Source organism: Polypterus senegalus, chromosome 12, assembly GCF_016835505.1.
Source record: "Polypterus senegalus isolate Bchr_013 chromosome 12, ASM1683550v1, whole genome shotgun sequence".
Classification (NCBI taxonomy): domain Eukaryota; kingdom Metazoa; phylum Chordata; class Cladistia; order Polypteriformes; family Polypteridae; genus Polypterus; species Polypterus senegalus.
In genome coordinates, this window is record NC_053165.1 from 15868666 (window position 1) to 15884318 (window position 15653).

A 15653-nucleotide genomic window follows, 5' to 3' on the forward strand; every position below is an offset into this window, starting at 1 on the left:
ATTGTGCGTCCCTGGAATCACCACCATAAAAAAAAAAATAAATCATCATCTTCTTGACGGTGTGAATCTTAGCAGCACCGGACAGCTACAGTTTTATTTATGAGCTCATGGAACCTCTATATAAACATTATAATTTTCCCTTTGTGTTTTTAACATGGATTTCCTTTAGGACTATAGCTTGCTCTCAGAAATTCAAAGACATTCTCTCAGGTCAAATAAAATGACTCAGGAATGAATACACATTTGGATAAGTTCTTCAGCACCAGGAAAGTAAGTCTCATATGGTCTAAGTGCAGCTCCAGTCTTACAAACATGTACTGTCAGGCTTTCCACAAGCCCGGTGAGGACAAAGAAGTTAGAAAATATGTTTCAATAAATGAGAGGAAAGTGGTTAAAATATTTTACTTCACAATAATAGCTGTCATAATTTTCATTTTATCTGAAAAAAAACAACAACTTGCATACAACTAATTTTAGTCAGTCAGTCAGTCAGTCATTAGCCAACCTGCTATATCCTAACACAGGGTCACGGGGGTCTGCTGTAGCCAATCCCAACTAACACAGGGCGCAAGGCAGGAAACAAACCCCGGGCAGGGGGGCACCAGCCCACCACAACACTGTATTATATTAATAATAATTCTTTACATGTATGTAGGATTTTTCTTATTACTCAAAGCGCTTTTCATAGACAGTGGGGAGCCACGTCACCCACCACAAATGTGTAGCACCCACTAGGATGATGCGACGGCGGCCATTTTTACACCGGTACACTCACCACACATGAGCGATTAGGTGATGAAGTGGTGACAGAGATGGCCAATTAGAGACAGGGGATGGTTAGGGGGGCTAGAATGACTAGGCCATGGAGGGCAATTGAGCCCACGTCCACTTTTGTCCGACATGAGAGCTGGAGTCGAGTTCAACAGCAACTGCTGCAAGGAAAAAAACAAATCTGGAGGGTGAGCCGGTCCATCGGTGGGCACACTTTTAGCTTAACACACAGCTGTTTAGACTGTGGGAGTAGGCACAGCTCACAAGTCTGTGGGGGCCATAGGGTTTGATCAAACACTGGACACCCTGCAGCCAACCAGAACACACCTACAGACAGGGCTGAATAAGAGTGTATTATTAAAAAAAAATACTAATTGTATTTTTATTTATAAAAGTATAACTTCATTATACCAGCTTAGCACATACTGCATAGTTTCTTGTTGGAGCCAATCCCAGCCAACACAGGGTGCAAGGCAGGAACAAAACCCTGGGAAAGGTGCCAGCCCACCGCAGGGCACAACTCATTTTATTTCACTTAAATATTATTTTTTTACACCATTAATGAGAATAGTGATAGGTTGTTGTACCATGTTAGCCATTCTGGATGCAATGAGAAGTCAAGCAAAAAAACACCTTTTATTGGCTAACTGAACAGATTACAATATGCAAGCTTTGACAGTTAAGGCCCCTTCTTCAGTCAAGGTGTCATTTTGCTTGACTTCTCAAAACATTCATGAGACATAATGCAGTAGAGGAACATGACATTACTGGAAATTTAATACTGACTTTATGAACCATACTTGCCAAGGAAGATTTAACATTTGCTTTAGTACATTCGCAAGTACCTGTGGGAAGAAGAAAGGAGGAGGACTCGCTCTCTATGTCAATACAAAGTGGTGCAACTCAGGACATGTAAACGTTAAAATCTCCACTTGCTGCAGGGACATCGAACTGTTGGCCGTAAGTCTGCGCCCCTATTACTTGCCCAGAGAGTTTGGACAGGTGATTGCTGTTATTGTTTACATCCCTCCTCAAGCGAACGCGGAGATGGCGAGTGACATCATCCATTCCGCAGTTGCTAAGTTACAAACGCAGCACCCTGAGGCACTTGTGCTAATCTCTGGAGACTTTAACCATGTGACGCTGGACAAAACATTACCTGTCTTCTCCCAGTACAGTATGTGGATTGTAACACCCGGGGAAACAGGACTATCGACCTACTGTATGCAAACGTTAAAGACGCATACAGCGCCACCCCGCTGCCTGTGCTTGGGAAAGCAGATCATAACCTGGTTCTGCTTCAGCCTCACTACAAACCAAGAGTGAGGGCGCTACCTACAACTACACGATCATTCAGGAAGTGGTCCCCTGAGGCAGAGCAGGCTCTGAGAGACTGCTTTGGAACTACAGACTGGAATATATTGCTTGGGTCACGTAGTGAGAACATTGAAGAGGCTGTTGAATGCACAACTGATTACATCAACTTCTGTATGGACATTGTAGTTCCAGTAAGAGCAGTATGCTGCTATGCTAACAACGAGCCATGGATTACAAGTGACATCAAAGGCCTTTTGAACCAGAAGAAAAGGGCTTTTAAAGGTAGTGATCAGCATGAGCTCAAGCGTGTGCAGAAGGAACTCTGAGTCCAGCTCAGGGCGGTGAAGGAGCAGTACAGGAGAAAGCTGGAGCAGAAGTTGCAGAACAACAGCATGAAGGAAGTGTGGGATGGGACGAAGATTATCACTGGCTGCAGCTCGTGGGTGCCGCCATCGAGACAGACGTGGAGAGAGCAAACCAAATGAACAACTTCTTTAATAGGTTTGATCACCCTAACCTACTCTCACCTCGGAGTACTGCATCCTCCAACCATCCTTCTGCTGATACCAGCATAGGTGAGACATCCCCACCCACAATTACAGCAGCCCATGTGAGCAGAGAGCTGAGAAGACTTCATGCCAGCAAAGCAGCGGGTCCAGATGGTGTATCGCCACGACTGCTGAAGGCCTGTGCGTTAGAACTGGGGAGTCCCCTACAGCGCATCTTCAACCTGAGCCTGGAACAGGGGAGAGTCCCAAGGCTTTGGAAAACATCTTGTATCACCCCAGTCCCAAAGATATTACGTCCTAGTGAGCTGAATGACTTTCGGCCTGTTGCTCTGACGTCACATCTAATGAAGACCATGGAGCGGCTACTGCTTCACCACCTGAGGCCACAGGTGCGCCACGACCTCAACCCTACGCAGTTTGCATACCAGGAGAAGGTGGGAGCGGAGGATGTCATCATTTATATGCTACACCGATCCCTCTCCCACTTGGACAGAGGCAGTGGTGCTTTTTGGACTTCTTTAGCGCCTTCAACACCATCCAACCTCTGTTCCTTAGAGACAAGCTGACTGAGATGGGAGTAGACTCGCACTTGGTGGCATGGATCGTGGACTATCTTACAGACAGACCTCAATATGTGCGTGTTGGGAACTGCAGGTATGACATTGTGGTCAGCAATACAGGGGAGCCACAGGGGACAGTACTTTCTCCGGTCCTGTTCAATCTATATATATCAGACTTCCAATATTAACTCGGAGTCCTGCCATGTGCAAAAGTTCGCCAACGACACTGCTATTGTGGGCTGCATCAGGAGTGAGCAGGAGGAGGAGTACAGGAAGCTAATCAAGGACTTTGTTAAATGGTGTGACTCAAACCACTTACACCTTAACACCAGCAAGACCAAGGAGCTGGTGGTAGATTTTAGGAGGCCCAGGCCCCTCATGGACCCCGTGATCATCAGAGGTGACTGTGTGCAGAGGGTGCAGACCTATAAATATCTGGGAGTGCAGCTGGATGACAAATTGGACTGGACTGCTAATACTGATGCTCTGTGTAAGAAAGGTCAGAGCCGACTATACTTCCTTAGAAGGTTGGCGTCCTTCAACATCTGCAATAAGATGCTGCAGATGTTCTATCAGACGGTTGTGGCGAGTGCCCTCTTCTACGCGGTGGTGTGCTGGGGTGGCAGCATAAAGATGAAAGACGCCTCACGCCTGGACAAACTTGTTAAGAAGGCAGGCTGTATTGTAGGAGTAAAGTTGGACAGTTTAACATCTGTGGCGGAGCAAACTCCTGTCAATCATGAAGAATCCAATGCATCCACTAAACAGTGTCATCTCCAGGCAGAGGAGTAGCTTCAGTGACAGACTTTTGTCACTGTCTTGCTCCACTGACAGACTGAGGAGATCGTTCCTCCCCACACTATGCGTCTCTTCAATTCCACCCAGGGGAGTAAATGCTAACATTACTCAAAGTTATTGTCTGCTTTTTTATTTTTTTTTTTTTTCATTTTTATTACTATTTAATTTAATATGTTTTTTTGTATCAGTATACTGCTGCTGGGTTATGTGAATTTCCCCTTGGGATTAATAAAGTATCTATCTATCTGTTTGTCTATCTATCTATCTATCTAGTTTTAACACCTTAGAACTAACCAAACTTGATAAACCAGTTCTTAGGCCCTAAACAAATCAATGGGATCAAGGCATTAAACTTTAAAGGCTGGCTAAAAGTAAGCAGACAGTACCAAAGAATTCATTTCACTTGCTAATAATTATCTGTAAAGTTATTAGGAACTCTGCATTCCTTTGCTTCAGGAAGTCAAACCTCTAAAGCTATACAGTACTCTCAGTTTATAGAAGACTAATCAATCAGCTGACTCTTCAGGTTACCTTTTAAATGGTGCAAATTATTCCTACAAACATAGAGGCTACACATACAGACAGAAGTCCAGAATATCTTAATGCATGTATATTTCCTAATTTAAGCATTTAACTTTAAAGTAGTATCTTAAGAACTGAAAGGAATACTCAACCCAAAAATTATATATATTTTTTATATGTTACTTAACCACATGTAGTTTGTAGTAATGACAACAAAAGTTTTTAAACTTGTATTTTAATGGGAAATGGATATAAAATTAGTGATATAATACAAGGCAAAGATGATCAATACTGTATAATGACAAACGATGTGAAAAACACCCAAAGGAAAAGAAAATCTCTTTGCTTTTGTCACACAATCCACATGTCAGTTTTCTAGTCGTATACCCACAACGTGCAAAACACACACGTTTTCCTTAAATACTGTAAAATATATTCTTCCCAAAAATAAGCACACTTCATAAACTGGTAATGTAATTGACAAAAGATAGAGCTTTTGAAATGAGGGCAGGACTCTTGACCAATGAATGAGGGGGGATCTTCAATTTATGCGACAAGAGGTAATGTGACCTATGCTGTACAACAGCAAAAAAATATCCATGGAGGGAAAACAAATCTCACCCAACTTTGGCTCACTTGCTGGGTCCCCAACAGCCCTTTAAAAAGTTCCCGACCCGTTAGCGCTTCTGTCCTTCTACCCACGTAACTTGCCAGCACTTCTGGGTCAGATGGAGAAGTTGAGTTTTCTTCAGCCTGGAAGTACTTCTGGATTTCTGTCCCCATGACTCACTAGTACTTCTGGGCTATGGGGAATGTATTACACCCCAGGTCCCCCTGTAGCGTCTCCTGGTAGCACCCACTGTACCCAGCAGGGTTGAGAAACCGAACTCTAAGTCCCAGAATGCATTACGGGAATCCGGAGCACCGCTACACTCCAGGGAAGCTGCAATCAAGTGTTTTGGGGGAGGCAGTGTCCGCAAGCAGATGCCTTCCCCCATCCTTCCATCTCAGGGGCATTCCGGCTGGGTTGAGCTTTCGGCCGTCTCTTACTATATATATATATATATATATATATATACAGTATATATACTCAGCAAAAAAACGTCCTCTGACTTTCAACTGTTTTACTTTCAGTAAACTTAATGTGTAAATATTTGTATGAACAGTAAAAGAGTCAACACCATAAGACATAAACTAAAATGTTTCACAATGTGTCCCTGAATGAAGGGAGGCTCAAAATCAAAAGTACCAGTCAGTATCTGGTGTGGCCACCAGCTGCTTGAAGTACTGCAGTGCATCTCCTCCTCATGGACTGGACCAGATTTGTCAGTTCTTGCTGTGAGATGTTACCCCACTCTTCCACCAAGGCACCTGCAAGTTCCTGGACATTTCTGGGGGGAATGGCCCTAGCCCTCACCCTGCGATCCAACAGGTCCCAGACGTGCTCAATGGGATTGAGATCCGGGCTCTTCCACTGCGAGGATGATCAGCTGTCCTTCCTGTCTCCCTGTAGCGCTGTCTTAGGCGTCTCACAGTGCGGACATGGCAATTTATTGCCCTGGCCACATCAGCAGTCCTCATGCCTCCCTGCAGCATGCCTAATGCACGTTCACGCAGATGAGCAGGGACCCTGGGCATCTTTCACAGTCGGTAGACAAGTCTCTTTAGTGTCCTGCGTGTTTAGAACTGTGACCTTAAATGCCTACTTTCTGTAAGCTGTTAAGGTCTTAACGACCATTCCACAGGTGCATGTTAATTAATTGATTATGGTTAATTGAACATGCATGGAAAACATTGTTTAAACCCTTTACAATGAAGACCTGTAAAGTTATTTGGATTTTTAAAACATTATTGTTGAAATACACAGTCCTGAAAAAGGGACGTTTCTTTTTTTGCTGAGTATATATATATACTAGCCATCCCCCGTGGCTTCACTCTCGGAGTAGTGAAACAGGATTGTGAGGAGGGTCCCACCCAGCTTTCTACTCCTGACGTGACTGGGCCCGCAGCCTCTGTCACTCCTTCAAGCGAATTATGATTCTTAGCGCAATAAGAGAAGCCACAAAATGAACCGGATTATTCAAGCAAATTATAGAAAAAAAAAAGTAGTTGTCTCGTTCACTAACTAAGCAGAGTTAAGGTTACGCCCCCCAGGCAGACACGTAAGTGAGGATGGCCCTGCAGACTGATGAGTCTCTCTCAGATTCGCACTAATAAATTGGTACTGCAAGCTAACTATGATTCTTAGTGAGATGAGAAAGTCGCAAAATCAATGGGTGCTCAAGCAAATTATAGAAAAATACCCGATCTAAATCCGTTAAGTAGTTCTCTTGTGAAAAGCGGACAGACATACAAACGGATCTAAAAAAAAACTATAAGAGGTTTCGGGTTTGGACCACGAAATTTTTAAAACTGTTTATTAGTGAGCACCTATGGGCCAAGGGTAACCTACATTCCAAATTTCAAGTCCCAAGTCCTCATGGTTTGGGAAGATTTCATGATGAATGAGTCAGTGGTATTTGGCTTTTATACATATAGATATATACACACACATACACACATATATTAAGGTGGAGGATTCCTTTAAAAGGAATTTAAAGGAATGATGGATGTCTTTGAATTTATTTGAAATTATACACTTTTCAGGTTTATTAAAGTTTGAATAATTATATTTTTGTAAATTTTGAATTTATTAATGGTGACTACTTTCATAACCACCACAAGAGATGGGAAACCCACTTGCAGTACTGTATGATCTGAGTTTTTGTATGATTATTCTGATTATTACATACCAATACACACATAACATATGCAAATATATGTTAGAGGAGGCAGAAACATGTATTCATAGTTCAAATGTTGCTTGCAGGCAGTGTTTGGAGACAATGCGTTGGTAATGGGTATTGACATCCTACCTGGTTCTGTTCCCTCCACTATTCCAGGAGTGGGACTGTCAGCTCTCTCCGTTCTTAGCTTATCGATGGGTGCAAGGGATTCATTTGGGATGTCCCAATTTACTTTGGAGTTATGGACATCAGCTGCCATTTTTAGTCAGTTAGCTTCTGAAAAAATACCAAAGTTTAATAAACCTATTAATAGCAAACAAAATATCTTCATGAAGTACTATTAACAGCATAAAGGTGCTCCACAAACTATTCTTGACAATATATTTTCAAATGTGCAAGCTGATTAATAGATTACACACAAAGAACAGCAAATACAAATAAAACACTGACAGTTATCAAAAGAAGCAAGAGAGTACACTTGATTTTAACAGAAAGTACCAAAATTATTTTATGAATCAAATACTGTAATAATTATGAAGAAAAACACTTTACAGAAGTGATAATATAGAATAAACTGATATAGTTTTGCACAACAAGCACTCCAAATTAGTATACAGTACATTATGGTAGAGTATGGTATCACATCATGAGCTCTCAATTAGGACCAAGATCAATTTTTAAGGCCCAGAGGTGTGCAAGTTTTTGCATGACAGTAAGACAATCCTTACCATTTTATATATACGAGAGGCGTTCAAATATAAACCGGAATTTATGACCTATGCTTTATTTATTGAATACAATGAAACAACTTACACACTATTTTTCTATATAGTCTCCTGCCACAGCAATACACTTGTTCCAGTGTTCAGGAAGCTTCTTAATCCCTGAAGACTACAAGTCTTTTGACTGCATGTTGACCCGTTCTTGCATAGCGTCAATAACCTCCTCGTTCGGCTTGAATTTCTTCCCTCCTAAAAATTCCTTAAGTGGACCGAAGAGATGATAGTCCCTCTCTGAAAGACTTGCACCAATCATACATTCTACACTGAGAGACTGAGAGAGAGACACTCATCCCCAAACTGTTTTTTAAGTCTGGAATAAATCTGAGATGGAATGACTCCATTTGTCAAAAATTGAATAATAATACGCTGCGCAACACTACTGTGTACCTCCTGCTCCGAAGTGTTGATTACAACTGACAAGAAGGGGGAAAGAGCAGCTAGCACTACTAACAGCAAGTTCATATATACGTGTGTTTGTCCAAAGAGACTATTTATAAGAACAGAGCATGAAAATTCCTGTTTATAATTGAACGCCCCTCGTACAGTATATACAGTAGATAGATATCTCTTGTTATAAATTATTTTCTGTTCTTTGATTTTGATCTGTGTCTTACATTTTGTCTTCGTTAATATGAAACATTCCAGTTACTAAATCCCTCGTAATGTTTCTTATTCTACAATTTTGCCTCATACCCTGGCCTTTGTTGGTTTAATTCCTCTCCACCTGGTTATGACCTTCGCTTCTTATTATAATCACAATCCATTTCCTGATTCCACCTTACTTTAAACTACAGCTGCCAAGTGCAGTCAACACATTATGTTCACAACAAAGAGCTAATTTTAAATTGCTGTTTACGTGAATCGAACAGGATATCAACAGTGACCATACTTTTCTTCCCTGAATCACTGGCTGGAAATTCATATATATAAAACAATCTGGGAAGATGAAATGTCACATGGAGTAACTCAGTAAATTTCCGTAACACATGATTGCATCAAATCACCCACAAATTTTTCCAATCAAAAATTCTCATAATAACATGTATTCTCATCAATGCTGGTTTGCTGTCACCATCTACTGGAAAAAAGATGTATTGAAAATAGTAAGCAGTGGGGTGTACACATCTCACAGCCATTCCCAGTACCGCTGCAGTAGTCGTGGGCCATTTATACCAGTTCAACTGTTCAAAGACAAAAAGAGTAGTGTGGCAGTGGAAGTGAAGTTAAATGTTGACAGCGAATAGATCCAATATGAGTGAGCATATGACTGTGAATGAGTGTGTGATGTAACGGTGGCCTCTATGAGGTTGGTTCCTGATTTTCATCTAATACTGCTCTGATATTTACTGACCACTCATAACCCTGAACTGAAATCTGAGGGTTCAAAAAATGAATGAATGAATGTCAGAGTAAGACAATCTCAACTGTCTAACAAGTACATCATGTGGACACTAATCTGGAATGTTCCAGGAAACAGTTCTGTAAATGAGAAACCTATTTTAAAGATGATTAATCATTATCAGTATAATACAAAACAGCTGTGGGGAATTTCAGTCAGAATGTAGTTTAAGTCAATAATTCTGGAAGGTCGTTCAAAAGAGAACTGTTACTGAAAAGTAATAAAAGCATTTAAATTAATAGTAAAAGAGAAGTGTAACACTACTGTCAAATCTATAGGGTGGTCCAGATCGAATTATGTAATTTTCATTATGCTATAACTTACTAAGTTTATTACATGGAAAATCACCCAAAAAAATCCTGGACCATCGAGAAGTGTCTGAACTGACGACATGAAGAATCGTCTTTGCGCCGAACTGGAATCGTCCCCGCATAAATCAAAGTTATCCAATCTGGATCTGCATAATTAGATCTGGATCACCCTGTATAGTGCATCTCCAATAAATATAACTAAATTCAAACAAACAATTATAGAGAAAAGATAAATCACAAATATGCTATAAATATCTATATCCATAATATATACTCTTTAATAAAACCCCTGTGTGCGTCCAGGTGTCTGAGTGTGTGTGTCTTCTGGTTAAGTGCGCATGCACGGGGCCGCACATGTTCTGTCTCTCCCTGTGCATTCCCTGCGCAGAGAGAGGGAGAGGGAGAGAGAGAGAGACACACACACAGGCACGTGCGCGAGAGAGACACACACACACACACACAGGCGCGCGAGAGAGAGAGAGAAACATACACACATGCGCACGCAAGAGAGACACACACATACACACGCAAGAGAGACACACACACACACAGGCCAGCGAGAGAGAGAGACACACACACAAACAGGCGCATGAAAGACACACACACAGGCACACACAAGAGAGAGAGACACATGCACACGCAATAGAGGCACACACATACACACGCAAGAGAGAGAGACACACACACACAAACAGGCCCGCGAGACAGACACACACACAGGCACTTGCGCGAGAGAGACACATACACAAGCACATGAAAGACACACACACACAGGCGCACGAGAGAGACACACAGACACACACAGGCGTGCATTGTTGCAATGTTACTTTTCTTGGTTGTTTATTAAATTAAGGATTTTCCAAATGTTCATTTTTTTCCCTGTGCTTAAAACTCATTAAAAAAAGTGTTGTTAGCAAGCGGTTCATAGCGCTATAGTGCAAACTCTTGCAGTGTAAGTTTTCTCTGTTGTTCAAGGTTTTCTTAGTGTTATTCAATGTTTTTACATTTAGTTTATTATTACACTGTGGATTCTATGGTATAATTAACTATATGTATGCTTAAAATCTTAAAAAATATATATATTTACATACAGTTCATGCGGTCTGGAACAGATTAATTGTATTTACATACAATCCTATGGGGGAAATTACTTTGGCTCACGACCAAATCGGGTTTCGACCAGAGTTTTGGAACCAATTATGGTCGTGAACCGAGGTTCCGCTGTATTACTGTCAGACAAAATTACAGGCATTTTACAGAAATACAAACCAGTGTTACTGCGAGAGAAAATTAAAGGCACACAATACAGTGACGCGTATTACAGCCACATACAAGGTCCCTTGCCATTTAATAGAGACTGTTCCTACTAATGTTTATGCACTACTGTTCTAGTGCCCGTTATTGTAACGGGCTTAATGTCTAGTAGACCAATAAACTCCTATCAGAACTGCACCACAACAATATAAACCATTTTCCAAATTCATCATTTATTTTTATCAAAAAACATACACCTATTGTATCAATTTAATGCCCTCACAGTTAAACTAAAAATTCGGACGCGAGCATCAGTAGGCTTTGTGCCCTAGGATCCAAATTACCCGAACTATTCTCTAACATTTCAGTAATTATTTACCACTCTGATGTTAATATTTCTAATCATAAAATAGGTCATTACGATAGCGATTGATTAGAAGAATTCATAAATAAATTGCAGGTGTCACACACGTGTGCATGGGAAGCAGCTGAAGGGCTTAGAAAATACTGTTTATACATCTGCCCAGGGGGGGTGCACTGACGCTCTTTCTGAGTTCTCTGCAGGTCTTACCGGGAAATCCCCACCAGGAGCCGCCATTTCCAGGAAGGACACATCACTTCCGGTTCCGGCCCCAAGAATGAGGTCACTTCCGGTTCCGGCCCCAAGGATGATGTCACTTCCAGTTCCGGCCCAGAGGACGACATCATTTCCGCCCTCTGTGCTATAAAGCTCACTGCCTTTGCTTAGGCAGGCAGTTCTGTTTTGGACTCTGTTGTGTAACAACTGTTTAACAATGCCTCAAAGACTTTTGCAGCCGGGAAACCGCATTAAACGGGTGGCTGCCCCAAACCTTTCGTCTCTGGTCTCCTCTTCTTACAGTGGCGTAGTCGGCAGGATGGTGTCCCGATGAACCGGGACACGAACTTCATGGAACCAGGTGGGTGAGTACGGGGCGAGTTTCAGGGCAGGGAGTGCGCGGAGGGTCAGGAAGGGCGCGTGCAGGCTCTGCTCCATGAGCATAACCGGGGTTGACCACCCATCTCGTGGAGAAGGTAGAGGGACCCACAGGCGTGGGCTGGCTTCTGGGGAACACACCGAGTGGCTCAGTATGCTCTCCTTGGCAGGAAAGCCGAGCTGCCCATCGGGACCAAGGTCCCTGTTAGCGATGGGTTGTCCCCAGGCTGGCAGGTGAAGGAAATAATAAACTGGGAGTTTAACCCAAACAAGGGCTGTCAGAGCAGGCTATGGCTCTCTGGCAACAGGTGGGTGAGTGGCTACGGCCATTGAGTTGACCCCTACAAATAGTGCAGCAAGTGGCCTGTTTTTGCTGCTAAAAGCTACCCCAGGAATTTGCCCAGCCGGCCTGGGGCGAATTCCATTCTATGGACGAGCTGCTACAGCCTTGCAAACCCAGAGGCCGGCTGTGAAACCTGGGAGGCAGAACAGCCGCTCTGTGGACTACCGGGAGCTATGTCCTACTAAAGCAGTCCCTTCCACGCAATCCAGAGCCTGTTCGAAGTCGCGGGCCGTCTGGCTTGCGACCTGTCGAGGAACAAGGCGGACCGTAGGGGACAATGGCGGGGTTGTTTGTGTGCCCTTAGCAATCCCTGGCGGATAAACATACGGGGAGCTTCTTATTAATGGACATAAATAACAGCGCTGTTCGATTCCGGCAGTAGCGTGTCTGTCGTTGCTCGCCGTTTTATTCTACCGCAACAGTGGATTAAAAGAAGACCAGTCTAAAATGTATACGGAGATATCCGCACATACAATACCGCCCGGTGTTACGTATGTCTCGGAGGAACCCTTCGACAGCTTACCGTGGCGGTGCATCCGGATCCTCCGTTTCCGTAATCCTCGGGCGAGACTGGTCTGATAGTAACGGTAGTTTAGAAAGCATTCCCGAAAACTTATGGCCTCGTTATAGATGACAACGATTCATCTCAAGTTGCTTCCACACCGTGTAATCAGCCGACAGGGAGTGGGGCGGTAGGCCAAGAGAGTGACGAAGACACTCCCGGACCGTCGCGGGCTACTACGTCATCCACTAGCGCCCGGCAGCGAGGAGGAATCTCCGCCCCTTGAGGTCAGACGGACCCTCTCTCTGAGTTGCACTTTCAGTTTAGAGCAACACCGGCTTCTTTCAAGAGAACAGTGGAATGACGACTCTCTGAAACACATAAAGAATGCAGTGGTTCTCGTTAACGCCAACGCGCATTTGCCCATGCCACAGGGACCTCACTTTGTCATTGATAATGATTTGTTGTATCGGGTCGCTGAACATGAGGGAAGGTCCGAAGTTGTTGCTAATCCCGCGGACCTACCGGCGGCAGGTTTGCGAGTTAGCACACTCCCACCTTCTTGGAGGCCATCTCGGCTCCGATAAAACATTAGAGCAATTAAGCTCCGTTTTTCTGGCGGGGATTAATGAGGAGGTTAGCGCTTTTGCATTTCCTGTCCGGAATGTCAACTGCGGCAAATTCCTAGGAGGACCGTGCTCCTCTGGTTCCCCTTCCCCTTATTGGCGTTCCCTTTGATAGGATTGGGGTTGACATAGTAGGACCCTAGAACCCTCAGCCGAGGATATAAATATATACTCGTCCTCGTGGATTATGCTACCCGATTCCCTGAAGCCGTTCCGTTGCGCTCGGCTACCACAAAAATATTGCACGGAACTAGTAGGAGTCTTTTCAGTAGGCATTCCTAGAGAAGTCCTGACGGACCAAGGAACGCCTTTTACCTCGGAAGCGTTCAAGGAGACTGCCAAGTTACTGAAAATAAAGCATTTAAAGACCTCGGTGTATCATCCTCAAACCGATGGCCTAGTGGAGAGATTTAATCAAACTCTCAAGCAAATGCTACGTAAGGTAGTCAGCAAGGATGGGAGGGATTGGGACCAACTCCTCCCCCTTGTCCTCTTTGCATATCGGAAGTTCCTCAAGCCTCTACGGGTTCTCTCCATTTGAATTACTGTACGGAAGACAACCCGGGTTTATTGGATATTTTAAAGAGGGCTGGGAAGGGGAGGCACAGCCCTCCACTAATATTTTGGAATATATCGCCCAATTGCGCGATAGATTTGATGCAATAAGACCGATTCTAAAAGTCATATAGAGGAGGCGAATCAGCACAGGCCCCTTTATGACCGTGGCGACTCTCCGGGAGTTCCAACCGGGATCGCGTCATGGTATTGGTACCAACTTCTCACTCTAAACTGCTCGCATTGGCTAGGCCCCTCTGAAATTAAGGAAAGGAAGGGATTGGTTGACTATTTGGTGAAACAGCCCAATCGCCGACCAGCTGGCGAATATATCATGTAAACCTGCTGAAACCGTGGAAGGAGAGGGTCCCGATCCCTCCTCCGGACAGCCCTGCTCTCTTCGCTGAAGTAAGTTCCCTTAATTTGGCGAGCAGCTATCCCCAGGCAGAAACAAGAGCTCGAAGCAGCTATCCGCTCTGTCCCAGAGGTGGTAAGTGAAAACCGGTCGGACCTCTCTGATTGCGCATGACATATTGACTGACCGGGGTGATCGTCCGTGGCGACCCTACAGACTCCCGGAGGCAAAGAAAGTAGAAGTGGAACTGGAAATCAAGCGAATGCTGGCACTAGGAGTAATCGAGGAAAGTAATAGTCCCTGGTCCAGTCCCATCGTCTTGATTGCTAAGCCTGGCGGCAGTTGGAGGTTTTGCAATGACTTCCGTCGGCTTAACCAAGTTTCCAGATTGATGCTTATCCCATGCCTCGCGTGGATGACCTCCTCGAGACTGGGACCAGCCAAATTCTTGACTACACTTGACATGACAAAGGGGTACTGGCAGGTTCCTTTAACGGAGTCCGCGAAGGAAAAAAACGCGTTTAGCACTCCTAGCGGACACTGGCAGTATCGTGTCCTTCCATTCGGGTTACACGGGGCGCCTGCGACTTTTCAGCGTCTGGTGGACAAAGTGCTCCGGCCCCATAACTCGTTCTGTGCTGCCTATCTGGATGGCGTGTCATCTATTCCAGCACCTGGAAGGAACACATACAGCAGGTCACAGCAGTATTACGGACACTGGGAGAGGCGGGCTCGAATCAACCCCAAGAAATGTTTCTTTGGATTGAGGGAAGCCAAATATTTGGGCTACCTAGTGGGCCGGGGTACTGTGAGGCCACAGTGTTCCAAGTTGCAAGCCATAATGGCCTGGCCCGTCCGCAAAACCAAGCGGCAAGTCCAATCCTTTCTCGGTTTGGCCGGGTACTACCGCCGGTTTGTGCCTTGCTTCTCCGAGAGAGAGGCGCCCTTGACCGATTTGACAAAGAAAAGAGCTCCTAATACGGTGGTATGGTCTGATAAAGCGGGGGCTGCATTCAGTGACTTAAAAAGGGCTCTGACTTCAGCACCTATCTTGATCTCCCCTAACTTCTCTCTCCCTTTTATCCTCCAGGCGGACGCGGACACAGGCTTGGGTGCCGTGTTGAGCCAAAGCGTCGGCGGTGTTGAACACCCGTTATGTACCTGAGCGGAAACTGTTGGACAGGGAGACCAGGTACGCGGCGGTGGAGAAAGAGGCTCTGGCGATCAAATGGGCGGTAACTCAGCTGCGGTACTACCTCTTGGGTGGCGTGTTCACTCTGGTGACGGATCATGCACCTCTGAAGTGGA

The 15653-nt window shown here is 44.3% G+C and overlaps 1 protein-coding gene across 2 annotated transcripts in view; it reads right to left on the reverse strand.

The window, feature by feature from the left end:
• Positions 1-15653, reverse strand: part of mon1a (MON1 secretory trafficking family member A) — a 53440-nt gene that overhangs the window by 33476 nt on the left and 4311 nt on the right. Inside the window, exon 2 of one of the 2 annotated variants that reach the window (XM_039771709.1) lies at positions 7393-7536. In XM_039771709.1, the coding sequence (XP_039627643.1) occupies positions 7393-7522 (130 nt within the window). In that variant the 5' untranslated portion in view covers positions 7523-7536. Of the gene's footprint in view, positions 1-7392; positions 7540-15653 lie in introns of both variants that reach the window. The other variant, XM_039771708.1, reaches the window with a different exon arrangement.